Below are 27,023 nucleotides of genomic sequence, written 5' to 3'. Positions count from 1 at the left end.
AAAAAAAGCAGATCCCCTTTCACCATGCAGAGCGGACGCCATTTTACCTTGCCTCCTTCTCTCCCCCTCGTCTGAGAGCCACGGTGTCCTGAGCCATTTGTTTTGTCCACGTGGCCCTGAGCAAACTTTCCCCCGCCAGTGTTTGTTGAGCTTTCCGTCATGAGCGTCTTGAATTGATAGGGCTCCCTCTGTGTTGTGGCCATTACGACACACACTCTCTCTCCTTGTATGATAACATAGCCGACCGCACGGAGGCCCAGACCCCATCCAGCTCCATCCAGCTCCCATCCAGCTCCCACCAGGCGCTGCAGCGCCCGCCGCATGTGTTTACTGTGTGCATTCCTCAGCATGAGAAAACCCTGCCCAGAAATGGCCCACAGAAACACCAGGCAGGCTGGCACCCTCTGGCTGGGCTCTCTACAGGGAAGGTCCCTGAGTGGTGAAAAGTACGACAAGCCATGCAGCTCTGACTGAGGAGGCTCTCTGTGTGATCCCAATGTAACAGAGTGGCAGGTGAACTCTTTATGCCCCTCTCTGTCCCCTTTACTTCTCCTAACAATCCCTCACTAGTAAAATACAAAAGACATGATTTTGCCGACTATTGTGTGGAAAGCTTTCTTTTGCTGTGCCCTGCTATGCAGTGTAGTGCCATCCTGTGCAGACTCGTGCTGTGCTGTGCCTCAGCTCCACTGACAGTAGACAGTGTGGACACTCTGACAGCCAAGATTGAGACCAAACACGGGCTCATGGGAAGGCATGTTGAGCCCTCGGGTGACTGAAGGCAGGGCTGGCTGTCACATGTTATTCTGAGGCCTCAAAACAAACAAACACACACACACTATGGGTCCCTGGGGATTGTGCACAGTGTGGACCTGGCACAGGTTGTGTGTAGCGCTCCATTGCACTTGCTCCTGACCTGAATTCACAGACGGCTAGAGGAGCCCCCCAGGGACCACCAGGCTCATCCGGGGCCACAGGAAGTATAGCAAGAGACCAGGCAGAATGGAGTTATTTTATCTCCACTGGATTCTCTTGGTTCCTTTAACTGCCTCTCCCTTCCTCTCTCTCCCTTATTGTCATCTACCGTCATTTTGTCTGCTCCCTCCCTCCCTCCCTCCCTCCCGCCTTCCCTCTCTTTCTTTCTCCTTCCTTCCCTCCTGCTTTCTCAACCTTCCCCCATCTCTCTCTCTCTCTCTCTCTCTCTCTCTCTCTCTCTCTCTCTCTCTCTCTCCCACTCTCCCTCTCTCCTCATATAAAGCTGTTTTTCATAAACCCCTGGCTGCAGCAGAGATCCCAGAGGCGTAGTGTGAAACACTAGACTTTTCTGAGCTGTTGCCAGACAGATGCTGGCTCCTCAGGTCCTCACTAGCAGAACCTTCATGCTTCTCCATTTGACATTTAGGGTTAGCCTAGCCTAGCCCTGCCCTGCCCTCTCACTGGTTCAGTACTGTTTCTCCCTCCTACAAAGGAAAACTATGGGATCCCTCTTTTGTTGTACGAGAGAGGCTCTCTAATCTTTCGTTTACAGCTTTTCTTCCCTTCTCTTTCTCTTTGTCTCCATCTCTCTCTTTCTCTCTACAGTTGAAACATGGTAGAACATGTCTGATTTGAAGATGAAGTGGTTCAAGAGATGATGATGGTGATGATTGATAATAATTTGTTATACATATTATATTGTAAGTGGATTGTCATTGATAATCTCTTATTATTGAGGTGATTTTCTGAGACCGAGGGAAGCAGGAAGGTATTACAGTCTTATCTGGGTTAATAAGTTAATAGATGGATTGATAGATGGAATAAATCTCCAATTATTGGCTTTACAATGAGAGCAGCTGAGTGCATCCATAAGCTGAATGATATGAACTAAGCCTTGCAGCAGTACTTTATGAGGTCACATCACTTACTCATTCAGCTATGCATACAGTATACCCACACACAGGCCCCAATCAGTCACCATTTTTGTTATGTCAGCAACATAGCTTATCGAAATCCTACTCAGCTTTGGGCCTGTGCTCTCTGGCTGAAACCTGGGACTTGACTGTAACCCCTGTCCCAGCGCCATTGGCCCTGATCCTGGGCAACAGCTTCATGTGAGGGCAGTAGGCCTGGGCACCTGTCTGTGTGTGCAGCACTAGGTTAGGTGTCCTGGCTGGCCCACATGGCATTTAACCCTGAAGGAAGTCCAGACAGATTGTTTATTCACCTTATCTGCTATGCAGGAGATAAAGCCAACATTGACACAGATAGCAGGAGCGTGCGCAACACACACCCTCCCGCTGACTCAAAGCCAATGACCCTGAGGTCGGGTCAGTTAAGGACAGACAGACAAATGGCGGCTGGGCCCATGACTCGCAGACAGCTGGTGGTCAGAGGTTGATTCTCTATCGGTGCCCTCATTTGTCTGATTGTTGTTTCTCATGGGCTCATCTGTTTCTCGGTTGGCGCTCAATTTTTTCACAGGAAGATTGATTTCGCTCCCTCCTTCGTGTTTGCTGGGAAAAGCCCTTTATGACGGGGACTTGAGTTCCCTGGATCAGCCTTCAGTGTTTGGCCGCTGTTTGTTACTGCTGTGTGTGTGTGTGTGTGTGTGTGTGTGTGTGTGTGTGTGTGTGTGTGTGTGTGTGTGTGTGTGTGTGTGTGTGTGTGTGTGTGTGTGTGTGTGTGTGTGTGTGTGTGTGTGTGTGTGTGCATGTGTGTGTGTGTGTGTGAGATAAGGGGCTGTCACTGGCCTCTCCTACAATGAGCTGGCATTGACTCAGGAAAGCTGCACCAAGCTCCCTAATTCAACATACTCATACAAATTGACATAAACACACACAGTCATACACTCTGCAGGGCAAGAGAGAGGAGATGAGAGGAGACACACACATTCACACAAACACACTTTGGCACTCAATATGTAGATAAGCGTACACAGACAGATATATTCATACACATACATACAGACGCACGCCTTTGGCATCATCTAGACAGGATGTGGATTTTTACATGTCCATTCATCGCTCTTCTAATTCATTAGTCAGAAAGAGCATTTATGCAGAGCACACATTATTTTTACAGGCGTCATTTATGTGTTTGTGTGGAGTTTTACTGCCCTCGTTAAACACGTCCTCCAAGCCCAGATAGATTTGGGAGCATTTATTTGCATAGTGCACAAACCCGAAATAAATCGTTAAATATTTTTGGCCTGGTGTCTCACTGGATTAAACTAAGGCCCATTGGTGTAAATAGTATGATATAACAGGCTCTTAGAACGTGAATAGAGGGTTATGATCTCATGTTATAACCTACATGGCGTGGTAGACAACCTGGCAGATGACTGCTGTTATGGTATTGTGGTCTCTAAGGCAGAGCTGCACCGAGGAGCCCAACATCTCACCACATATTGTCCCTCTGGCAGAGCTGCACTGTGAGGCCCACATTGTGTTATACAAACATTTTCACAAAGGCAAATAGACGTATGCCCCTGCTGGAAGAGAATGGAATATTCTATTCTAGTACTTTCCTCATGCTTGTTGTTGTTCCTACTGGTAAGACTTTGCCCTGTGCCCGAGGGTAGACTGGCATAAGATGGCGATGGAACTGCTGGCCAAAAGTTCACAAGTTCACACTCTAAATGCTCTCTGTGTGATACCCCCCCCCCACGCCAAATCCACACACACACACACACACACACACACACACACACACACACACACACACACACACACACACACACACACACACACACACACACACACACACACACACACACACACACACACACACACACACACACACACACACACACACACACACACACACACACAGCCTGAGTGGCAGGTCAGTCTCTGTGTTCTCTCCTTAATTGATAGGCCCAGATCAGAGCACACCGCTTCATGCATGTGGCCCCAGACACAGGGTCAGATTTGGCAGACTATGACCCTAACACCGGGCCTGGCCCTGTCTCCTGGTTGCTGTGTGTGTGTGTTTTCCTCCTCTCCTCTCCCCTGCAGAGAGAGTTTTGATCATGGCCGTACTCCCTAGGAGCTTCTCTTCACGGGTGCCCACTGAACACTAAACCCACTCTCTCCTCTCCTCTCCTCTCCTCTCCTCTCCTCTCCTCTCCTCTCCTCTCCTCTCCTCTCCTCTCCTCTCCTCTCCTCTCCTCTCCTCTCCTCTCCTCTCCTCTCCTCTCCTCTCCTCTCCTCTCCTCTCCTCTCCTCTCCCCCTCTCTCCTCCCCTCCCCCCACTCTCTGCCAACAAGTCTCTCTTTCTTTCTCATTCCTTTTATTCTCTCTGCTCTCCTCTTTCTTGGCAAGGCCTGGTGTTCCCACAGCTCTCGCGACCCCCCTATCCCCCTTCTCCTCCATCTCTCTCTCTCTCTCTCTCTCTCTCTCTCTCTCTCTCCTCTCTCTGTCTCACTCTCACTCTCACTCTCTCCCTGGCACAGAGGGTCATCACATGACCCTCACTCCCACTAGCAGACCCACACACAGGCTGTGCCCACACACACCACTTCTCTGTAAACCACACTTTCTCATGTCTGTCATATAGGCCTGCTGCTTCCCTTCTCAATACGTTCCAGAGGGTCACACACTCATACAGTATGTCCATGTAGATTCTGTACACTGTCTATAGGTCTGTGTGTGTCCCCTCCCCCTATCGCTCCTGTTTCACAGAATGCAGTCACATATTTACCTCTCTTAGCAGATTTCTTTAGCATGTGTTCTGTGCCCACTGCCCACTGCCAGTAAGTGACATCTGGTGGCCAAACACAGTCATTACACTTGTTAAAGCATATTTTTAGTAGCCTTATAGTAACAGTATGTGAAATTTCAAAAGGAAACACAAGGGGATCTCAGAAAGTCAGGGTCATTTGAATCAGCACAGAGGTCTATTTATCTATCATATCAAATTAAAACCAATACATCAATCAATCAAGTTAAATGGCCTATGCTGCTCTGTGAATTACTGTCACACTGTGTGTCTGGCTCTGTACACCATGGTTGATCAGCAGAGGGACAGATAAAAGATGAAATCGTCAGAGAGAGAGAGAGAATAGGGAGAGGGGTATACATGGGCAGGACGCCAGCCCCTTTCCTCTACCCTCACCACCCCCCTCTGCACTGCACTCTCCCATGGTTGAGTCCCCTTAGGCCACACTCACCCCCTCTCACCCCCTGGCTCCCCCTGCTCTGTGTGGTGTTGGCACGGTGTGGGTGCAGGCGGCACACAGACGGGCACGCAGATGGGCACCGGGCTACACAGGGCAGCCTCCCCACACCTGCTCCTCATTGGCACAGGGCTGGAGCCGCCACACAGAGCACACACACATATACACACACACACAGGCACACAGGCACACAGACAGGCACACAAACTCACATGTACTCACTGCTACACTCACTCACACACACTCACACAATTTACATGCTTATCTCCTACTATACACACATGCTCTAGAGGAAGTATGATGCATATTTTATACACATTAAGATACAATCTAATATAAATATTAATGTACAGTAGATATATTTATATTCTTACCTACACCAAAAGGGATACATTGTACACCCTCGCAATTAATCACACGGCAACATGCTGTGCTGGCACACAGAGTTACACTCCCAATATTCACCATCTCCCATTTGCAGTACAGACTATTCTCAGCTGTGTGTTTCATTTGCCCTAATACTGATCTAATACTGAAGTCCTGTAATATATTGGAATCTATCTACACTGGCTAATGTCTCCTCTGAACCTGGTGCCCTCTTTGCCCCATGGGGCTTAAACTCAAAGGACCCACCACGGGTGTCCAATGACAATGCCTGCCGAAATATGAGGTGAGGAGGGGGTGTGGGGGGATGGTCAGATGATGATGTATGGTTTTATAAGATAGGAAATGAATAAATAAGTGGGGATTTTTTTTTAAAATAACGTCCAATAAAAGAGCTGAGTGAACATCTGTGTGGGATAGCCTGGGGGATTAGGAGGGGTTGGAACATTTTAAGCGCATTAAGGATTAAAAAAAAGGTCAGAATGTTTAGCAACATACCGATAAACCTCTTAAGAGAAACCCAATTGGGGAGGCTGTGGGGGCTCTTTATCCAAGGGTGGGGGTGGAGGGGTGGAGGACTGGGGGGTGGGGAGGTTGCGGGGGCTTTGCCATTCTTCTGTGCGGGGAGGGGAGACTGTGTACACACACCCATAAACACACGTGTAGCCTATGTACGTTCATGCACTTCAAACCACATGTGCACGCCCACTATCATGAAGTGGAAAGGACTGCTCCTGGATATCAACACAATATACAAGCATGTATACATATTTGGTCAAATACCTTTACTCCACATCTATCTTTTATGCTAAAAAAAACATATAGATCATATACCGTAAACATACGTGCTGCTCAAACACATAATCCTACTACTGGTATGTGTTTACATGGCGATTAAGGAAGTGTGCTCATACCAGGCTAGCAAAGATGTTTAGGTCTCTGGGAGCCATAGCTAAACCTAACGACCCAGACTCCCACTGTAGTATTGACCTATTCTAGCTGTATTTGATGTTCACATTTAGGGAGTGTGTGTGTGGTGTGTGTGTACATGTTTTACTATACTTTTTTGTACCAGAAGTCCTCACAAGAATAATAAACCAACAAAAATTCAGAGAATTGAGGACATTTTGCCAGTCCTCACCAGTAAAAAAGCTAATTTAGGCTTAGGGGTTAGGTTTAGGGTTAGAATTTAGATTTAGGGTTATTGTTAGGCTTAGTGGTTAGGTTTATGGTTAGGAGTTAGGGTTAAGGTTAGGGTTAGGGTTAGGGGTTAGGGAAAATAGGATTTGAATGGGAATCAATTGTTGGTCCCCAGAAAAGTCCTTACAAGTATAGTAAGACATACAGTAGCTGTGTGTGTGTGTGTGTGTGTGTGTGTGTGTGTGTGTGTGTGTGTGTGTGTGTGTGTGTGTGTGTGTGTGTGTGTGTGTGTGTGTGTGTGTGTGTGTGTGTGTGTGTGTGTGTGTGTGTGTGTGCGTGGATGCGTGTGTATGTGTGTTCGTCAGTATGTGTATGCATGCATGTGTGTGAGGAATTCCAGCCGGGCTGCTCCTCTCGTGTCCGGCCTGAGATATATGGGTCCACCACAGCTGGGTTCCCACATGCGGCCGGAGCCACGCCGGCCCACACAGTTTACCGTCAATGACAGGGTTAGGGCCTGGACGCGAAAAACCCCCAGTGTGATGGTGCTCATAGAGAGAGAGGGAAAGAGAGAGAGAGAGACTGTGGAGTGTTTGTCTAAAGGTCTCTCGCAGGCGTAGGAAGAGGGCCCTATCATTTCACTGTGAACGGAACCATGGCGCTCTATCCTTAAATGACACAACACCCGGGGTGGGAGAGTCATGGCCCTCGGCCACTGGGAGAACACACACACGAGCTGGCCTCAGATGAGGAGTTGTTGAAAGAGAGAGAGACTGCTGTTTGCCAGCATGCTGATTGTTTAGATTCAGACGTACTATCCTGATTTACTCATGGCCGTCTGTTCTGTAGCCTGCAGCTTTATTGCTCACTGTTGCACTCTATTACAGAGAGCATTATCAGCCTTAGTTGTAGTACTTACTTGTAGTTAGCATGTTAGCTTTACACTTCACAACAGCATATGACAGTATCACGTTACTGTTGATATTTATACTTTGCATGCCTCCTCTGTGCAGTGCCATGTCACACCAACCATTCATCAGCTATATTCCCAGCCGTCACCACACACACACACACACACACACACACACACACACACACACACACACACACACACACACACACACACACACACACACACACACACACACACACACACACACACACACACAATGGCAGTGAGTCACATCTGGCCAGCTGTTGTGTGTGTGTATGTGTACCTACTTCCTGTCCTCCATCTGGCTATAATATTAATGTGTGTGTGTGTGTGTGTGTGTGTGTGTGTGTGTGTGTGTGTGTGTGTGTGTGTGTGTGTGTGTGTGTGTGTGTGTGTGTGTGTGTTCATTTTTTCATTTGAACTGGGCCACTGTGTGACAGACAGAAGCAGAGGGCAGCCGGGTCAACCGAGTCTAATCCAGGACTGTCCTCCCAGAGAGGGAGAACGTGAGAGGGAGAGAGATGGGCAGGGAGAGAGAGCGAGAGAGGGAGGGAGAGATGGGGAGGGAGAGAGTGTGAGAGAGAGAGGGAGAGAGAGAGAGGTCATAGAGAGAGCAGAAATATCTGAGTCAGAGACAGTAACAGCAGTCAGAAACAAAGCAGAGAGAAGAGAAAATAAATAAATACAGAGAAAAAGAGATGGAATCCAGGACTGTTATTGTACTTTAGAAGGAGAGAGAGAAAGCGAGAGAGGTGAAGAGAGACAGAAGTGAAGAGAGGGAGAAGTGAAGAGACTGAGCTGAGCCCTGGCTCAGAGCACAGTAGCCTGCTGAGAGGCCATCCACACTCCTGTCATCAAGTTTGACTGTGGAACCATTGGCTTTATCTCTGCCATTTGACTCAATGTTGATCTTTCACTGTGCCATGTGAAATCCCCTTCCAGTTAATGCACATTACATTAAAACATGCTGTTTGCTCATGTGTGCCTGTAATGCATAAACAAATGCTCTAAGCCGGCTGGTAAATAGGCAAAAAGTGCCTATTTGTATGTACGAGCGCATTCATTTATGAATATGCGCATGGCAAATGAGTCTATTAGACCTGGCACAGTGAGAGTGTGTTTATCATATATTGTTGTGTGTCTTTATGATGCATCCAAATCACAGGTGTGTTTGATTAGTAGAATAATGACACCTACTGTATGCTGGGTCTGCGCTGAAAGCATGTAGGCCCATAGAAATCAGAATGAATAGAAGGGCCTTGGAACCCTGTAACCCTGGCAATTTGACTGATAAACTCATGGGTACGCTCGCAATGACTGCCTGGTATTGTGATGCAATCATTTCCATGGTAATGTAGAATGGTATTTTAAATTATGTTACCTGATGTGGCTCATGCAATGTAATGTATTTTTTTATAATGTCAGTTGAGCTGATTCAAGAAATCACAGCACAGATTGATGGGTACACTTCCTGGTTTTATTTCCTGCTTTGCTCATATGGGTACACTCGCAATGACCGTTAGTCCACCCATTATGTCATCATTGTCTTGAACGGGGACGCCCATTCTATTCATTCCACTTCTGTGTGTAGGCCTACATTCAGTAATAGTAATTTCCTCAGTCTATGGGGTATAGTGTTTTAAATGTATTTAGAGTGTTCTAGCCAGAATGTCAGTACACTGAGTGTATAAAACATTAGGAACACCTTCCTAATATTGAGTTACACCCCCTTTTGCCCTCAGAACAGCCTCAATTCGTCAGGTCATGGACTCTACAAGGTGTCGAAAGATGTCCACAGGGATGCTGGCCCATGTTGACTCCAATGCTTCCCACAGTTGGGTCAAGTTGACTGGATGTCCTTTGGATGGTTGACCATTCTTGATAAACATGGGAAACTGTTGAGTGTGAAAAACCCAGCAGTGTTGCAGTTATTGACACAAACCAGTGTGTCTGGCACCTACTACCACACCCTGTTCAAAGGCACTTAAATATGTTGTGTTGCCCATTCACCCTCTGAATGGCACACATACAGTACACTATCCATGCCTCAAGGCTTAAAAATCCTTCTTTAACCTGTCCCCTCCCCTTCATCTACACTGATTGAAGTGGATTTAACAAGTGACACCAATAAGGGATCATAGCTTTCACCTTCACCTTTCACCCAGGTCTTTCTAATGTTTTGTACACTTAGTGTATATGTACTGTATGATGAGGAGACTTAGTGACAAATGTATGTAGCGTGTATGAATGTGATTGGAGTGAGTCTGTTAATGTGTATGTACTGTATGTCTGTTTAATAGAGTGTGTGTGATGCATTATCTCTCCAGGATGTGTACAGGGGCCCTTGGGGCGACTGTGTGCTGGAGATAAGGGTGAGCAGTGTAAGGCTGGTGTGTGTGTAACCCTGGGAATGGTGGCGTGGTGATAAGCGGCGTGGTGGCAGTGATTCTCCTCTCAGCCCTGTTGGCTTGTAGAGCAGCAGCACTAATAATGGGCAGCCTCTCCATTGTCTCAGAGCATCTCCTCTCTGTTTGATGAGCTCTCCCCTGTTCATCCCCTGTTCATCCCTTCATCATCCTCCCTTTGTTCCTCTCCAGCACCCTGGGCCCTCCAACACACTCAGATCCAGCACCAGGAAACAAGCCCTGCTAATGTGCCATGCAGTAGGATTGGAGGTTCATATACCGTAGGCTACAGTAGACAGCAGCTATTAGAATTTAACTGAAGCTGTTAACACTCCACCAGACCACCAGGGGGCATCAGTTAGATTAGACTGGTGATCTAACAGTGGTCTGATTTAAGGACAGTTTTACCTGACCACATGACCTGACAAGGAAAAACTCTTAACTTAACTATAGACCATAACAAGGATCCAGGGTTTTCCCTTGCCAGGTGAGTAGTCAGGAAACCCCCTGGCCCCTGTCTGATTGGGTGTATAGTCCCCAGGTGGCCAGCAGGTGTAGAGCTGTATTGATCACAGCTGGTGTGTCTGGGGAGAATGAATGAAGCAGATCTGGGCTGTCAGGTTCTATCAGAGTCAGTGTGACCGCTGTGACAGCTCAGCTCACCCTCTCATTAACCACCTGAATGGAGGGGTATCCCTACTGTTGTCATCATGACCCAGACTCTTTTTTTGTACTGTGTCAAAAAAGGAGGTACATAATATATATGTTCAAGTTCAATTGCATATTAAGATGTTTTTACATAGTGAGAGTATGCCCAAATTAGGTTGTATTATTTTCTAAATGAAGGACCTCAACAGACTCAGATGATCCCCTTATCCCCATCCTACAGTTGAAATGTTGGCTTGCACTCTAGTTCACCTTATTTACCTCTTACAGGAATGTAATAATGGTCTCTGTCTGGATGTTTTCCTTATGTTTCCTCCTATTTTCCTTGATGATTTGTCAGTGCGGCTCTGCTGCAGTCGTCCAGTCTAGCTTTTCATTTAGCAGCTTGCAGAGGTCCAGCAGCACGGCAGACAATGACTGGAGACAAACACCCCGGTGGTTTTATTTTCACTCCATTTGCAGTGTATATCCTCTGTAGATCTTTTATCTTTCATACCACTGGGTCTGTGTGGGTCTGTGTGAGAGTGTGTGTGCTAGCGAGTGTGGGTGCGCCATCAACTAGCAGGAATGTATTGGTACCGCCAAAGCTAAGATGGCTGCCAAATGCTAAAATGGCTGCCAGGATTCCACAGAGCGACAGCGTGAGTGAGGGAGAAGCAGAGAGAGTAGAGAGAAAGAGCAAGAGAGGGACTGAGACTCCATTCAGGGAGAGGGAAAAGGAGACTCCTTTTAGACCAAAGTGATATGGCGATTCTGTCCTTTTGTTTTGTTTTTCTCGTCTTTAGCGGTGGGGTGAATGGTGCGGCAGTTTGCTGGCACGTTCCGCAGGACTAGCCTCCCCAAGATGAAGATGCTGAGGGGCTTAGATGGAGCGGAGGGAGGGAGGGGCCTAGTAGTAGGGGTAATGGGGATACTTGGCCCCCACTGCCTTAAACCCTACAGTGCTGTGGGGGTAATTGGCTTGAATGGTATATATGATCCAACCATAAAGCTCTTCAAGGTTGCATTACGCAGCAGAGAAAGAATGGCACCAAGCGGGGCCAAACCAAACTAGCACAGGCCTCTCTGTGCACAGTCGTTAAGGTAAAGAGCTGAGTGAGACGCAGTCCCAATGACGCCTCGCGGACCCGGGCTTCACATTTACACTCCTCAGCTTACACTAGTCATCAGTGTGGAGGGAGAGAGAGGCTGCAAGCTGGGGTTACATGGGAACTTCACCTGCCACACTGTGCCAACAGCCTGCACTCAAACAGGACTCCCTGTGTGTGTAACTTTGTGTGTGTGTGTGTGTGTGTGTGTGTGTGTGTGTGTGTGTGTGTGTGTGTGTGTGTGTGTGTGTGTGTGTGTGTGTGTGTGTGTGTGTGTGTGTGTGTGTGTGTGTGTGTGTGTGTGTGTGTGTGTGTGTGTGTGTGTGTGTGTGTGTGTGTGTGTGTGTGTTTACTGTGGCTCCCTGGGCCTGAGACAGAGGGATGCTGAAGAAGAGAGTGGGGAGAGTAATGGAGAGAGAGAAAAAAGAGAAAAGGAAGGAGTGCCAGAGATACAATGGGGCAAGAAATGTCACAAACACACAGTCGTTTCATCTCTCAAACTGGAACACCAAACCATTCCTCTTTGATACTTGATGCTCTCTGGAGAGAGTATTAGTAGTGATTCCTCTACTGTGAATGGCTCTGGAAAGTAAAGTCTTTGGTGTTTGATTTGCCATTTCATGACTCTAATGTTAAACCTGAGCGGAAATAGCCAACCTTTAATCTAAGACCCAATTCTGCCTCTGGAAAGAAGGGGGTTTAAAATACTTTCCAAAGTGTTTCTATGCCGTCCTCCGCCCACTGCCCCCTCACCTTGGGAACCGTCCAGGCATCTGTCTCCTGCCTAACCTCCACCTCTCTCCACCATCTCTCTCCCCCTGTCTCTCTCTATCTCCCTGTCTCTCTCTCTCTCTCTCTCTGTCTCTCTGTCTCTCTGTCTCTTTTCCACAGAATCCGGACAATCAGACAGCTCAAACCAGCAAGGAGACACAGACATCAAGCCACCGCCCAATGGTGAGTTCACAGCGTGAACATATACACTGTCATTTATACATGCAGATGCATGTTTAAACTCTTTCACACACACACACACACACACACACACACACACACACACACACACACACACACACACACACACACACACACACACACACACACACACACACACACACACACACACACACACAGGCCAGTATAGAGTGTATAGTGTGTCCCAGTGGAGTTGGGCCTGGGTTTATTATAGTAAGGCGAGCTGATGTTGCTGGGCCAGGCTGTGAGTGTGGCACCCCACTCATAAATCACCCTGACGTTATTGGAAGATGGGAACCACATGGCCGTGCTGCCGACTGGAGCTCTGACCTCATACAGCCGGCCCCGCTGCGGTTAACCCAGGCTGAGGCAGGCTGAGGAGAGGGTGTGGAGTAGGAGCACCACTAACCATGGAGAACCTGGACATCCTACACTCTTACAAATAAAGGTGCTATTTAGAACCTTAAAGAGTTCTTCGGCTGGTACCAGGTAGAACCCTTTTGGTACCAGGTAGAACCCTTTCTATGGAGGGTTCAACTGTACATGGAACTCAAAAGGGTTCTAGCTGGTACCAATAAGGGTTGGTGTATGGGTGTATACACATTATATGGGTGTGTATAAACATTATATGGGTGTGTATACACAATATGGGTGTATACACATTCCTTTACACCCGGCCAGGGACCTATAGACTGAGTGGACACTATAGACTCTACACTACACACTACAGCACTGTTTCTTAGTCATGCTCCTGGGGAGCCAACGGGGGCACATTTGACCTAGCACTACACACCTGATTCCACTAACTAAAGGTTTGATGATGAGTTGATTAGTGGAATCAGGTGTGTAGTGCTAGTTCCCCAGGAGCAGGAAACACTACACTATATCCTTAGATAGAGAGCCTTGGTCACTCTATACACTGCCCACTGCCAGGGCCTGTACACACAACATACACTAGAGCTCTTGGAAAGCTTAAACACACAAATACAATCCAAAATCTATAGCAGTAATGACATCATACATGTTGCAGCAAGCTCTGGCATACTGGATGCCCACTGGACACCATGTAAACAGTGTGTGTGTATGCATGGTGTGTATACAACTTACACAGGGCACAATCTGTGGAGCACATTAAGGGCTCCTGCTGGACAGTGTTTTGACATGCTTGACTTGAAGCAGTCATGACATGAGTACCTGTCCATAGGGCTTTTGATAAGTGCGTGATACGTCCAACCAAAGCCATTTCCTATCTTATAGAAAACACAGCCTTCCACTGTGGTTTATCTGTTTTTCTATGCTCCCTGTGTGTGTGTGTGTGTGTGTGTGTGTGTGTGTGTGTGTGTGTGTGTGTGTGTGTGTGTGTGTGTGTGTGTGTGTGTGTGTGTGTGTGTGTGTGTGTGTGTGTGTGTGTGTGTGTGTGTGTGTGTGTGTGAGCGTGTGTGAGCATGTGTGAGCGTGTGTGTGTGTGTCCTACCATCTTCTCATCATCCTCATTGCTCTCATCTCTGTTTTCCCAGGGCATTTGAGTTTCCAGGACTGCTTTGTGACTTCAGGGGTGTGGAACGTGGCCGAGCTGGTCCGAGTGTCACAGAGTGAGTCACTGCCTCTCCTCTCTGTCACTGTCACTCTCACTGTCACTCTCACTACACACTCACCAGTACACACAAACCTCAAGGTTCTCACATGCATTTTCCTACTATACTCTGTTTAAAGAGTTGTGTAAGAGTCGCATGTATCTGTGTGTGTGCTTCAGCTCCAGTGGCCACAGCGTCCGGCCCCAACTTCTCCCTGGCCGACCTGGAGAGTCCTGGCTACTACAATATCAACCAGGTGGCCCTGGGACGCCGCTCCATCACCTCCACCCCCTCCACCAGGTACACACACACACACATTACCTGATTATTTTGTAGCCTACTAATACTAGCTTCTGTACGCTTCAGTCTATGCTGTCTAACCTTTGTGAATGCTTTCCTCACTCTGCTATGATTGCGTGATGGGACCTTTCTTCTCCTTCCTCTCTCTCCTCTCTCTTCTCTGTGAAACTTTCTTCATCTGGTGTTTTTTCCACCTATCCGTCAAACTGTCTGTGTTTTTTCTGTCTCTTTTTTTCCCCTTTCCTCACTCTCTTTCTCCTTCTATATCGCTCTCTCCTTCTATCTCTCTCTCTCCTTCTATCTCTCTCACTCCTTCTATTTCTCTCTCTCCTTCTATCTCTGTCTCACTGTTTCTCTCTCTCTCACGCTGCAGGACAGAAATGGAGCTTTATGCAAGTCTCCCACGGAGGTAGTTATATTCACTCCACTATATTTCCCCTGACACTACTTTAATATAGACACATTCAGACTCAGCCAGACGGACAGCCAAAAACACATACAATTCTTTATTTGGATTCACTTATGAAACATTGCGCATTTAAGGACCTATGTTTTTACAGTTCTCGTATGGACTTGAATCCAAGGAACACTCTCACTCACTGTACACACACTTACACTCTACAATACTTTAGTCTAAGCCAGGGGTAGGCAACCCTGTTCCTGGAGTGCCAAAGTTACTGCAGGATTTTGTTCCAACTAGGCACCACACTTGACCAACTGAGCTAATTGATCAGTTCAATGATTGCCTAAATTCAACACACCTGGTCTTCCAGGTGGGTTAAATCAAAAACAGGACCAGAGTTGCCTACCCCGGTCTAGGTACACAGTCTAATCTGAGGGACTGTAACAAACATGGCCATGTTCAGATAAAGCATGTTGAATAAAGCCTCTAGCCGTACTTATCTGTCTCTCAGCAGACTGTACTTTCTCTCCCAAGTAAATAATATTCCTGCCTCCACAACCATTAAGTCCCTTTCTCTCTCCCTCTCTCCAGCTCCAACAAGCGCAAGTCCATTGACGACAGTGAGATGGATAGCCCGGTGGACGATGTCTTCTACTCGGGCCGCTCCCCTGCGGCCGGCAGCAGCTCCCAGTCCAGTGGCTGGCCCAACGATGTGGACGCAGGTTAGATACCCCCATAACCCCCCCACCCCATCTAACACCCCCTGCTGTGTTTTATGGTACTATATCCCCCTACTGTCTGTCAGGCCTGTTTTCCTCCCTCTACCCTCACTCCTCTCCTTCCCTCCCCCTCTTCCTCCTCCTCTTCCTCCTCCTCCTCCTCCTATCCACCTGCTCTGTAGGCCTGTGTTTACACCTTTTCTAAATACTTTCAGTGTGCTCTGCAGTAGTAGTATGTAGTAGTATACCTGTGTGTCTGGTGCTCAGCTCTGTGCTCAGTAAAAAAAAGTATTACATTCAGGCTCCTAGATTGTATTTTTTTTAACCTTTATTTAACCAGGCAAGTCAATTAAGAACAAATTGTTATTTACAATGACGGCCTAGCAAGAGGCAAAAGGCCTCCAGTGGACGTCACGTTCTGTGGTTAGAGGTTCTTTGACTGAGTGATGTGTGTGTGATGGGATATGTGAGTCACAGAGCCTGTTGACAGACTTGACTTGACTTTTTTTAATTATTATTTTATTTAATTTAACCTATTTATCTAGGCAAGTCAGTTAAGAACAGATTCTTATTTACAATGATGGCCTACACCGGCCAAACCCGGACGACGCTGGGCCAATTGTGTGCCCCCCTATGGGACTCCCAATCACTGCCGGTTGTGATACAGTCTAGACTTAAGCCTCTATGAAAAGCTTTGTATTAAAGATATAATGTGGATAGCTTTCGGTATAATATTTTCCAAGAAAATATCTCTACAAACCCCCCCCCCCCACACACTTTCTTGAAATCACAAATTCTCTCAAAGTTGTGACTATGCACAGACTCCCATAGACGCTCCATCCTCTAAGCTGCACCCTCCAAACCTCCCTGTCTCCTTATGGTTTGTTGTGTGTTCAGCATCACAGCACAGCATCACCACTCCCTCCCATGTGCCTGTATCCATCACCTCATATTCAACCTGAATAATGTTCCCTTTAGTATAGTTGATATCTTCTATCAATTATCAATTCAATTCTATAATAGATCATGTTTATGAATTAATGTAATGTATGCATCCCTTTCCATCCCTAACCCTCACAGAAGCCTCCTATTCTATTGGTGGCCAATGGGAAAGGTGGAGGGAGAGCAGTGAATGTATTTGTAAAATGTGTCTGCTTTAATGTGGCCTCTATATGGACGCAGTTCATTTACAAACACGTTATAACAACATAATATTCCTAATTGTGCCACTGTTCTTATTTCATTACATGTCAATCATCCTGTACTTAGCTCTCATGTCATCAACTGAGTGGATTGTGGTTAACGTTCCACCCTGCTAATTCCCCCTCCGTTGTTAACTGTGCCCTTCTCTCCTGTTTGGACTTCCAGTGCAGCACCATTTGGCCAGTGTGCAAGAGAGGAAGATAAAGCATGAAAACGATGGCGTGCAGTTTCCTTACCATGGTTAGAAAATATTGCACTCATATATACGTATTATAATCTATACTGTACATTAACTCATGCCGCCCTCGACTTGTACTGTATGCATCTCTCTGTCTTTCTGCTTGTCTATTTTTCCACACTTGCTAGCAAGTGTTCTCTCCAGCCCTCTCTCCATCCCTCTCCATCCCTCCTCTCTGCTGCTGTTGGGTTGTTCTTATTTCTCCCTCAGATATCTGTTGTGGTTTGTGGAATTACCAAGTCTTTTGGTAACCCAGTAGCTTCACCAAGTCTGTTACTACCTCTCAAACACTGTGTCCACTTGCTCAAGGTAGAGGGCTTGATTAGGGTTGTATATTTTTTGATTCAGGCTGCCAAGAAACTGTAACCTATTGTTCATTTATTTAATTGATTCAATGTTTAATTGATCTCAATGTATTTTTTGCACTCTTTTTGCATTCACTCATTCAAAATTCAAATTTCAGTTAATTTACATTGCAAAAGAGTTTTTAATTGCAGTCCTTTAGTAATTTAGTCAGCAACACATGCATCAGTGGTATAGCCCTGTGAGAGTGGGTAGAGATTCTAGAGTGAGGCCCTGTCTCCTGTTGAGTTGCTGTGAGATGCTTCATCCAGTCAGTTACTGAGGCGGTGCTGTTCTGTGCCCCCCCCCACCTGTCATAGCCTCCACTCAACAGTGGACACCTCCTCCAACAGGCAGGACAGGAAGAGGAATACAACACAAACAAACAAGACTAAATGCACTCAGGTGTGCCGTCAAGGCACAATGCACCGTCTGTCTCTAAAATATTCCCCACACACACACACACACACACACACACACACACACACACACACACACACACACACACACACACACACACACACACACACACACACACACACACACACACACACACACACACACACACACACACACACACACAATCAGGAGAGTAGCAGCGTTCCGGTCCAGATGGTGCTTCCATGTGTCTACAGCAATGGGAGCTACTGGGTTACAGCAGACATCTGTTCTGTTGGTGGTGGTGGTGGTGTAGGGGGAGGAGGGGGAGAGGGAGAGGGTCTCAGCTCCCCTCCAAAGGTGATTCACTACCTGAATGGAAGGCTCTGAGGCATATGAGGTGATCATGTAATTCATCATTACTTTTGCAGTCTCCTGCTCTGCTGTCTCCGGTGCCTGCTGAGGGGACATTGATACGCCTCTATGCATTTTCATTGGTTGTTTCCTTCTCCTCTCTTCATTGCGGGCTCAGCCCATCATTGTACTGTAGTCAACGTATTGGGCTGAGATAGCTTGTGGAAGGAGATATGTGTAGTAGGGAACATTGTGTTTTTGATGATGTGTACGTGTGTTGATGGGAGTGAGCGGTATGTGTTTGTATGTCTGTGTTCTTCTTCCTGGTTGTGGGGGGGGGGGTGTGACGGTCCTCTGACAGGAAGGGGTTTTTGTGGCAGCCAGCTTGTTAGCGTGGCAAGGCTGGAGAGTCATGGGAGCAGTTGATTGGCTGCCAGTCTGCCCAAGCCATGTGCCAGGAGTTGGTCCGAGAAATAACGCAGAACAATCGATCGTGCTCGCTCAGGCATACAAACGAGCGCAAGGAAACACACTGATACACAGGCACACACACACAGACACACGACACACACACAAACACACTCAGAGAGAAACAGAAACTGGAAGAGAGAGATCAGAGTAACTTCTGTTAACTCTAACATGCAAATCTTTCCTTGGGCATCTTGGCCTTGTCCTCCAGCCCAGCTCTTTACCCAGACGTCACATTTGTTACGATAACTAAACTAAATCTATCACAGAGCCCAATCCCCCTTTAGCCTTGGTGGTTATATTCAGCATGTCCACCCTGAACATTTGTCTCATATAGCCAGTAGAGGTTCACTGGGTGAGACACATTCCTATTTTAATGTCCCAATCCTCTTAAAGTGCCAGAGTGCCATGCTGTGTTTTTATCATCATTAATACCATGCCACCAAATGGATCATCACACTCCCCACTCCCACTTGGTGTCACACATTCCTGCCTAGCAGAACATACGTGCCCGCCTACCCATTTCTATACTTACCAATGCCCACGCAGGCCCAGCTGCAACGCTGCAGTCAGAAGCATTGTGGGTAATTGTTGTGATCAAATGTTTCCCGAAGTAACACTTCAAAAACGTATTTCAGAACGGCTGCCTCGTTAGAGTTTATATGCTCAGCTTGTAAAAGCTATTTCAGCATCTCCCAGGGCCGTACTGAAACTATCCCCTTTTTATTTGATGTGTTTGTTTTATTTGTGTGAATATGTGTCGTTTAGTCGTTTATGGGACTTCTTGCTAGTCAGGGTTTTTTTCTGTTTGTGAATTTGTTAAAAATAGTTTTTGTGTGTGTGTGTGTGTGTGTGTGTGTGTGTGTGTGTGTGTGTGTGTGTGCGTGTGCGCGCGTGTGTGTGCACATAATGTCACAAACTGTGCAGTATATGTTTGTGACTCAGGACATGCATGCATGTAGAAAAATGTGTGTTTGAGTGCAAAAATATTTTTATTTCTTATTTTGATAATTATTCTCACCAATACTTAATTTCATTCTTTGAATATCGTGGCTCCCATAGGTCAAACACACCACTTGGCAATGGTCACAAACCCTACAATTCTAAATTGCCTGTTCCGATTACCATACATCAAAATAATTTCCCTCAAACCCTGCCTCACGAGGCCTTGATCATAAAACAGTCTCTTTACTCTGTAGCTCTTACACATTTGGCCATGTTTCTGGGCCAGTTGGTAAGCCTGGCCTATACTTAGTGTGCCTGTTTTTACCAAACTGGGGAATAGTTCATAGAGTCCTGAAGCCTCAACTGACATTTATAGAAGTAGGAGGACACATTGATATGTTGTTAAATATATGTGCAGGCTATGCCGTCACTCTTCCACTCCCTTACTTTCTCTCACTCTCTCTCCCCTTTTCCATCCATCCTTCATTGGCGTTGGGCCGTCTGCTTGCCACCCTGACTGAACAGCTTGTGTGTGTGTGTGTTCTGTATCTACCATATCTGTAGGAGATGCATTAACACAATGCAGCCGAGTCTCCCTACCACCAGACCAGAGTTACATACAACTGACAGACTGACTTACAAGCAGTAGGCCACTAAATTAAAGGACATATTGATATATCTGTTGGCAGGCTGCAGCTACAGTATATCTGAATATAGCTTCTGGCCAGTCAATGTGCCACAGAAACACATTCTGTCCAGTCAATGTGCCACAGAAACACATTCTGGCCAGTCAATGTGCCACAGAAACACATTCTGGCCAGTCAATGTGCCACAGAAACACATTCTGGCCTAGTTGTGAAGCAGTCCAAAATCACACTCCTTGTAAACAGGCACGTTAACAAGTGCAGTCTGTAGGGTGTGTGGGAGGAAGGATGTATTCACAGTGTTGTCATATAGCTGGAGGTCCTGCTGTCTATAGGGATGCTGGGTGCTGAGATCACTGCTGGTGTGGGATTGGTGGTGGGATGTTGTGGTTTTTTATTTGATTTTCCTATACCCTGAGACAAGCACTACCAATGGTGAGGTTGGGAACTGGATGCTTGCTCATGGACTCCACGCAGAGGACCAGTTACCATAGCAAGGCACAGTAGAATGCCAGTGATCAGAATCCTGTCTTTCGCTCATATACTCCAATGGTGGCAGCAATTATAATGCCATTGCATTTCCCAGCTCTCTCTCTCCCCTCTGACACTGTGCCCCAAGCCTTCCTCTGAACCCCCCACCCCACCCTGCGCCGCTTCAAAACAACTCCCTCCCCCCTGGACCCCCACTTTACTCTACCCTGGTTCTGATATGCTACAGCACAGAGACCGTACACTAACAGAGAGATATGGAGAGAGAGAGGTTGATCCATCGGTGTAATCAATCGATCCATTGATTTCAGTAGATCACAATTATAAAACCCATTACATTTTTTTAAGTAGAAGTCTTGAGTCTAAATTTAAGTCTACAGTTAAGTTGATTTGATAGAGCAAATAGCCACCAGCCTGTTCATTAAACCCAAGTCTCTGTTCTGCCATTTTGTTGATCCCATTTTTGCCAGGACTCTCCTCGCCTGGTTCTCTTAAGAAGCCGGGGAAATTCGATTTCAGCGCCCTGTCGCAGCAGACGAGGTCGCCTCGCATGGCGTTCACCCACCACCCGCTGCCAATGCTGGCGGGAGTGAGACCAGGTGAGACCCCCCTGACAGCCCTCCCAACCCCCTGCCCATCCCCCATCCCCTGACCTAGACCCAGTGGAGGGGTGGCAGTGAGTGGTGTCCGTAGGGGAAGGCTCTGCTGTCCCACCCTGTGAGGGACAACGGCAGTAGAGCTATGTTTTTGAAAGAAACCTGAGGCACAGAATATACAATGCATTCGGAAAGTATTCAGACCCCTTGATTTTTTTCCACATTTTGTTACATTACAGCCTTATTCTAAAATGGATTCAATTGTTTTCCCCCCTCATCAATCTACACACAATACCCCATGATGACAAAGAAAAAATGGTTTTTAGAAATGTTTGCGCATATAAAAAAAACTGAAATATCACATTTACATAAGTATTCAAACCCTTTACTCAGTACTTTGTTGAATCAAGTATTCTTGGGTATAACGCTACAAGCTTGGCACACCTGTATTTGGGGAGTTTCTCCCATTCTCTGCAGATCTTCTCAAGCTCTGTCAGGTTGGATGGGGACCGTCGCTGCACAGCTATTTTCAGGTCTCTCCAGAGATGTCCGATCGGCTTCAAGTCCAGGCTCTGGCTGGGCCACTCAAGGACATTCAGAGCCTTGTCCTGAAGCCACTCCTGCGTTGTCTTGGCTGTGTGATTAGGGTTGTTGTCCTGTTGGAAGGCATACCTTCACCCCAGTCAGGTCCTGAGCACTCTGGAGCAAGGTTTTCATCAAGGATCTCTCTGTACTTTGCTCCGTTCATCTTTACCTCAATCCTGACTAGTCTCCCAGTCCCTGCCACTGAAAAACATCCCCACAGAATGATGCTGCCACCACCATGCTTCACCGTAGGGATGGTGTCAGGTTTCCTCCGGGAGTGACGCTTGGCACTCAGGCCAAAGAGCTGCCACCACCATGCTTCACCGTAGGGATGGTGTCAGGTTTCCTCCAGACGTGACGCTTGGCAATCAGGCCAAAGAGTTAAATCTTGGTTTAATCAGACCAGAGAATCTTATTTCTCATGGTGAGAGTCCTTTAGGTGCTTTTTGGTAAACTCCAAGCTGGTTGTCATGTGCCTTATACTGAGGAGTGGCTTCCGTCTGGCCACTCTACCATAAACACCTGATTGGTGGAGTGCTGCAGAGATGGTTGTCCTTCTGGAAGGTTATCCCATCTCCACAGAGGACTTCTGGAGCTCTGTCAGAGTAACCATTGGGTTCTCGCTCACCTCCCGGACCAAGGCCCTTCTCCGCCGATTGCTCAGTTTGGCGTGGCAGCCAGCTCTAGGAAGAGTCTTGGTGGTTCCAAACTTCTTCCATTTAAGAATGATGGAGGCCACTGTGTTCTTGGCGACCTTCAATGCTGCAGAAATGTTTTGGTACCCTTCCATAGATCTGTGCCTCAACACAATCCTGTCTCGTAGCTCTACGGACAATTCCTTCAACCTCATGGCTTGGTTTTGCTCTGACATGCACTGTCAACTGTGGGACCTTTTATAGACAAATGTATGCCTTTACAAATCATGTCCAATCAATTGAATTTACCACAGGTGGACTCCAATCAAGATGTAGAAACATCTCAAGGATGATCAATGGAAACAGGATGCACCTGAGCTCAATTTCGAGTCTCATAGCAAAGGATCGTAGCAAAACCTCATAGTTTTTGTTTCGTCATTATGGGGTATTGTGTGTAGATTGAAGATGAAAATAAGACTGTAACGTAACAAAATGTGGAAAAAGGGAAGGGGTCTGAATACTTTCCGAATGCAAATTAGGCTAGAGTATAACATAGAGTTGTTCCTTCCTGCTCCCTGTAAAGAGATCAGTCTCTGTCAGTCTGTGGTTGGGTGCTTGGGTGACTGGGTGAAGAGCCTCCATTCTGTACCTCCATTTCTCTGACCACCACCTTCCCTGATCACCACCTCCCCGAGCCACACTGCCCCGAGCCACAACTATAGTCTTACAACCGGTACATGTAGTTAGTTCATGAAGGGCACATGATTCATTGGCTTCAGAACATTATTATGCAGAGCCTGATAGAAACTTGGTGTACAGCCCTACATTCTCATGAGTCCTGTATTTTTAGAGAAGACATTTGTTCTTGTTCTGTTGAGTATTTCTCCTGGCTCACGGCTGACAATGTCTTGCCATTTTCCCTTAAAATGCTTTATGCTTATGCCGTTCACCATCAATTATTATAGTCATCTATCTCTTTCTTCTCCTCTTTCTCTCTTTCCTCTCTCTTTCCTCTCTCTCTCTCTCTCTCTCTCTCTCTCTCTCTCTCTCTCTCTCTCTCTCTGACTGAGACGCCTATGGTCGGGGAACCCAGGGAGTGTGTGAAGAGCTTACTGTTATTGTATCTGGCAGTGGAACAGAGTCATTGTGTGAGCCAGTGGTTATTTCAACCCCGTGGGGGCATCGACAAAGATCTCATGATAAAATCAGATATCAACAGTTGCCACAGGGCTGTAACTGGGACATTTGCATTCTCAATCGTATCATCACTATGAACCAGCAGTTCTGAAGTCATTTCTTAAGAGCTCAAAGCAAGTCATTGTGAAGGGTGAACAGTTCACCATAGATAATGAGCATCTGAACTCATCTGAACTCCCAACTCAAAGCTAAAAGTTCCTAAATTGATCAGAAGCAGTGAGGTTGACCACCGTTGACCACCTCAGAGATGCTGAGATTGCCTCCTACACTCTTAGAAAAAAGGGTTCCAAAAGGGTTAATCAGCTGTACCCATAGGAGAACCCTTTTTGGTTCCATGTAGACCCCTCTATTGAAAGGGTCCTACATGAAACCCAAAATAATTCTTCAAAGGTTTATCCTATGGGGAAAGCCGAAGAAGCCTTTTAGATAGCACCTTTTTTTTAAAGAGTGTACTCTGCCTCTGGAGCAGTTAGGCAACGCTCCCTTGACAATACTGAATGGAGCACTGTATTTTGTCTCTTCAACAAACTAGTTATGTATGTCATTCCCATGCCTGTGTGAAAGTGTTTACTGTGTTGTTGTTGTTGTTGTTTTGTGTCGTAGATCCAGGGGGTATGGGGGTGGGGGGGTTTGGGGTATAGCCCCCCCCCCCCAGAGAGCTTGGCCCTAGCCCAGTCTCTAATGGGATTAAGGGGGACTAAAGGAGCGGAGACGGCTCCACCGGGGTAGCATGGAGCCTGGCAGGGAGCGATGTGCTGCTTGGCTGGGGGGTACAGGGCCCTGTCTGGGGGTAACAGACTGGAGTTGGCAGCCTCACGCGGGCAGCTGGAGGCCCTGCCGGGTGGGGCAGCACTGAAGGGGGTAGACTGGCACACCAGAAGAAAAAGGGAGAGGGTGCGCCCCGCTAATACAAATCAAGGAGATTTGGTAATGGATATACATCTGACAGAGAGGGCTTTGTGTCCCATTCAAACGTTCATTCACACCTCAGTCTCCATATTCAGCTCGGCTGGGTGACTTAAAGCGAGATACTTTCTCACCCTCTCATGCAGGCACAAAAGAGAGCTTCTGTATTCCCTTACAGACGTAGCAACACCGGGACATTTGAACCCCCACACCTGCACACAACCAAATAGACATCATGCAAGTGTAGACCACTAACACATGCACATAAACTCACACGTACAGTGTGAACATAAAGATTAGTCTTGTCATAGAGGATCGTTGGAAAGCAGCTTGCCTATTTAAATGCCAAATTGCTGTGGCGCCTGTGAATCACACCCACAAAACAGCACACAGACACACAGGCATTAAGACGTTCTAATTTAAGACAGTGCTCAATGATCTTTTGAGCTTTTTCTTTTTTTGTGTGGTTTGGAGACTGCTTTTGTAATGTAGACCATTGCGTTTGTGTGCTTGTTTATGTGTAAGCATTTCCTGTAAAGCCTCATTCTTTCTTGTAATACATTTTCACCCTCAATCTATCATGATTTGATGAATGAACCTCCTATTTGGACCGATGTCACTCAATGTGCCTGTCCCTGGGTCTTAAGATGTGGCCACTGTTGACTGTTAAACTAAAAGCCCTTGTGAGTGTTCACTGCTGAACTGCATGTCTCGCTGTTAACCTCTGTTTCTCTCTTATTCACCCTCCCTCCTTTCATCTAACTAACGTATGTCTCTTCTCAGGGAGCCCCCGTGCCTCAGCCTCTGCCCTGCACTTCCCCTCCCCCTCCATCATCCAGCAGTCCAGCCCGTACTTCACCCACCCCACCATTCGCTACCACCACCATCCTGGACAGGACCCCCTGAAGGAATTTGTGCAGTTTGTCTGCGCTGATGGCTCGGGACAGTCTGGCGGCCAGGTAAGGTTTGATGTTAGAGGAGAGTTCAGGGGCTGAGTGACACCAACCACTTGTACACTAATGTAATCACACATGGGCACAACAAAAGACCAATGAAGGCAGTAAGAATAGAATTCCATGAACATCTAATGTGTGGTCATGCAAACGACACAAGCATGACTAAATGAAGTGGTGATTATTAACACTGTATAGACATGTACTCTGTTTCCCTGTGTAAACACTACACTGAGTACAGTACTGAGATAGAGACCACAGGTTTGTTTGTGTTTCATCACTTGCGAACACCATTTGCTGTTAAGTATAGATACAGTATGATGATAGAGGGGTGAAACTGTAACAGTGAAAAACATGAAAACCTTTAAGTTATGTAGTATGCAAGGTAAGGAAACAGGGTTGACTTTCTAATACATTTTTTTTTTTTACTTTAACCAATTGCCAAACTTTTGCACCAGTGAGGAGAGAAAGCAAAATACTACTATTGACAATTTCCTGTTGGTCCAAGGTTTTCTGTACTTAATCTTTTTTCCTTGTCCTGTGCTCTTCCAGACCCTAAGGTTCCCTTTTTTCTTTTGCTCCGCCCACCCCCTCAGATTATGTAATCATCAGCACGAAAGCCTACAATCACAGCACATTTCAATCGAGCATACATGTTCTGTCTTCCGTTTTTATTGTAATTATTATTTCGCGTGTTGTTGGTGTCGTGTTTTCTTAGTAGAGTATTTTTCCCATGTTTTGATTTGTTGCCATGTTATGGACAAACCCCACCACCAATTGTGCTCTCACCCCCCTCCCACTCACTCCTCCACCATGGACCACCCCAGAACTCCCCTCTGCTCCAAATCCCCTATCAACCCTTGTGGTGATTATTATTTTGTACACCTCCATAAATGACGCAATGCACATACATCATTCGTTTGGCTGTTGTTTCCAACACCCCCACCTCTCCCACCACCCATCATGGATATTTTTTGGACCTGGCCTCTGGAGCTGCGTCCTCTCATGCCGTGTGCGGATTGTCACATGTCGCCCTCCTGACCCTGTTTGTGTTGTCCGCAGCCAAACGGGAGCGGCCAGAGCAAAATGCCGGGCTCCTTCTTGCTGCCTCCACCTCCCCCAGTGGCCCGCCCAGTGCCCCTCCCCATGTCTGACTCTAAATCCAGCAGCACGCCTCCCGACGGCGGACTGACCTCGCCCACATCTCCGTGTAAGTGACCCCACAGACCAAGTCAGAACCAAAACCAAAATCACCCAATATATATATATTTTTTACTGGAGCTGCCCCTCCTCTGTATCTTAGGGCCCTGGCCATCCATCCTCTGCCCGCTCCCATAGTAAATATCCCCC

General features: G+C 46.9%; 1 protein-coding gene across 21 annotated transcripts in view; it reads left to right on the top strand.

Annotated features, from left to right (window-relative positions):
* nfixb (nuclear factor I/Xb) overlaps nucleotides 1-27,023 on the top strand; it is a 162,563-nt gene that overhangs the window by 126,044 nt on the left and 9,496 nt on the right. For 10 of the 21 annotated variants that reach the window (XM_045716136.1, XM_045716133.1, XM_045716139.1 and 7 more), the window contains 9 exons: nucleotides 12,664-12,726; nucleotides 14,262-14,336; nucleotides 14,498-14,618; nucleotides 14,992-15,027; nucleotides 15,613-15,743; nucleotides 17,109-17,183; nucleotides 21,272-21,400; nucleotides 25,504-25,679; nucleotides 26,736-26,883. In XM_045716136.1, the coding sequence (XP_045572092.1) occupies nucleotides 12,664-12,726; nucleotides 14,262-14,336; nucleotides 14,498-14,618; nucleotides 14,992-15,027; nucleotides 15,613-15,743; nucleotides 17,109-17,183; nucleotides 21,272-21,400; nucleotides 25,504-25,679; nucleotides 26,736-26,883 (954 nt within the window). The remainder of the gene's footprint in view (nucleotides 1-12,663; nucleotides 12,727-14,261; nucleotides 14,337-14,497; nucleotides 14,619-14,991; nucleotides 15,028-15,612; nucleotides 15,744-17,108; nucleotides 17,184-21,271; nucleotides 21,401-25,503; nucleotides 25,680-26,735; nucleotides 26,884-27,023) is intronic. The other 11 variants (XM_045716137.1, XM_045716135.1, XM_045716140.1 and 8 more) reach the window with 10 other exon arrangements.

The sequence above is a fragment of the Salmo salar genome, chromosome ssa03, assembly GCF_905237065.1.
Source record: "Salmo salar chromosome ssa03, Ssal_v3.1, whole genome shotgun sequence".
Taxonomy (NCBI): domain Eukaryota; kingdom Metazoa; phylum Chordata; class Actinopteri; order Salmoniformes; family Salmonidae; genus Salmo; species Salmo salar.
The sequence above is the reverse complement of the archived record's forward strand: the minus strand, read 5'-3'. Positions and strand labels throughout refer to the sequence as shown.